This window comes from Limulus polyphemus, unplaced genomic scaffold (genome assembly GCF_000517525.1).
Source record: "Limulus polyphemus unplaced genomic scaffold, Limulus_polyphemus-2.1.2 Scaffold8401, whole genome shotgun sequence".
Lineage (NCBI taxonomy): Eukaryota > Metazoa > Arthropoda > Merostomata > Xiphosura > Limulidae > Limulus > Limulus polyphemus.
In genome coordinates this window covers 1-908 of record NW_013674011.1, presented here as the reverse complement: position 1 = coordinate 908, position 908 = coordinate 1, and the positions used below count along the sequence as shown (strand labels likewise).

The window sequence follows — 908 nt, the reverse complement described above, 5'->3', positions numbered from 1 at the left end:
AGCAGCGACACACACACACACACACACACAAAAAGGCTTAACATAAAGATTACAGTGTAACATACCTCGTTGATATCCCAGAGAACGAGTAATTAGCAACGACACACACACACACACACACACAAAAAGGCTTAACATAAAGATTACAGTGTAACATACCTCGTTGATATCCCAAAGAACGAGCAGAGTCCGTCTCTTGGCAAACTGTAAGGCAAGCTCACGGCCCATGCCACGGCCAGCACCGGTTATCAACACAACTTCACCTATTACCGATTTTTCACTTTCAGGAAAAATCAGACGAAACGTTCTTTCCAGTATCATAACGGAAGTCTTTGCAAACAGGACCAATAGTTCTGATATCAGTTGAACGATAGCAATAAACATGATAAAAATATTTTATTGGGTAATTTAAATCGTTGTTGTAATTATCAGAGTTGGGATCACGTGATTTTCGACTTCAGGCGCAACTGATACGGTAAATGGTTTCTGTAGACTCACAAACCGAGGTTTCACAAACCGTTTACAGCTGTTTTGGTAAGATAACCATGTACACAGACGGTTATTCCGCTAGAAATTATCTCTTTATGCGTGATTGGTTGAAGTGAACGTGATGGTAAAATACGTCACTCACGCTGCCGGACTAAATTTGTTCGCTTGTATTTTAGTGTTGTTCTCATTTATAAGGAAAATATGTCATACTTAAAGCATTTTTTTTTCTTGTGCTACTATACTGAAACATTATGATATATACACATGCATCTATCTGTCTAAATATATATCCATAGATACCAACTATATGGTGGTCTATTTCTACTATGGGAATATTTTTGCCTTTTTGTACATCCCATAAAAGGGTGGGGGTTGGGAGTTTTACATGGTAGAAATTTAGGGCGTTTTTTTTTTTTTTT

General features: G+C 37.7%; 1 protein-coding gene across 1 annotated transcript in view; it reads right to left on the bottom strand.

Moving 5' to 3' along the window:
* Positions 1–524, bottom strand: part of LOC106475321 (17-beta-hydroxysteroid dehydrogenase 13-like) — a gene marked incomplete at its 3' end in the record, with an annotated part of 29,416 nt that extends 28,892 nt beyond the window's left edge. The window contains exon 1 of the mRNA XM_013936011.2: positions 160–524. Within this exon, the coding sequence (XP_013791465.1) occupies positions 160–384 (225 nt within the window). The remainder of the gene's footprint in view (positions 1–159) is intronic.
* Between the last annotated feature and the right edge of the window lie 384 nt (positions 525–908).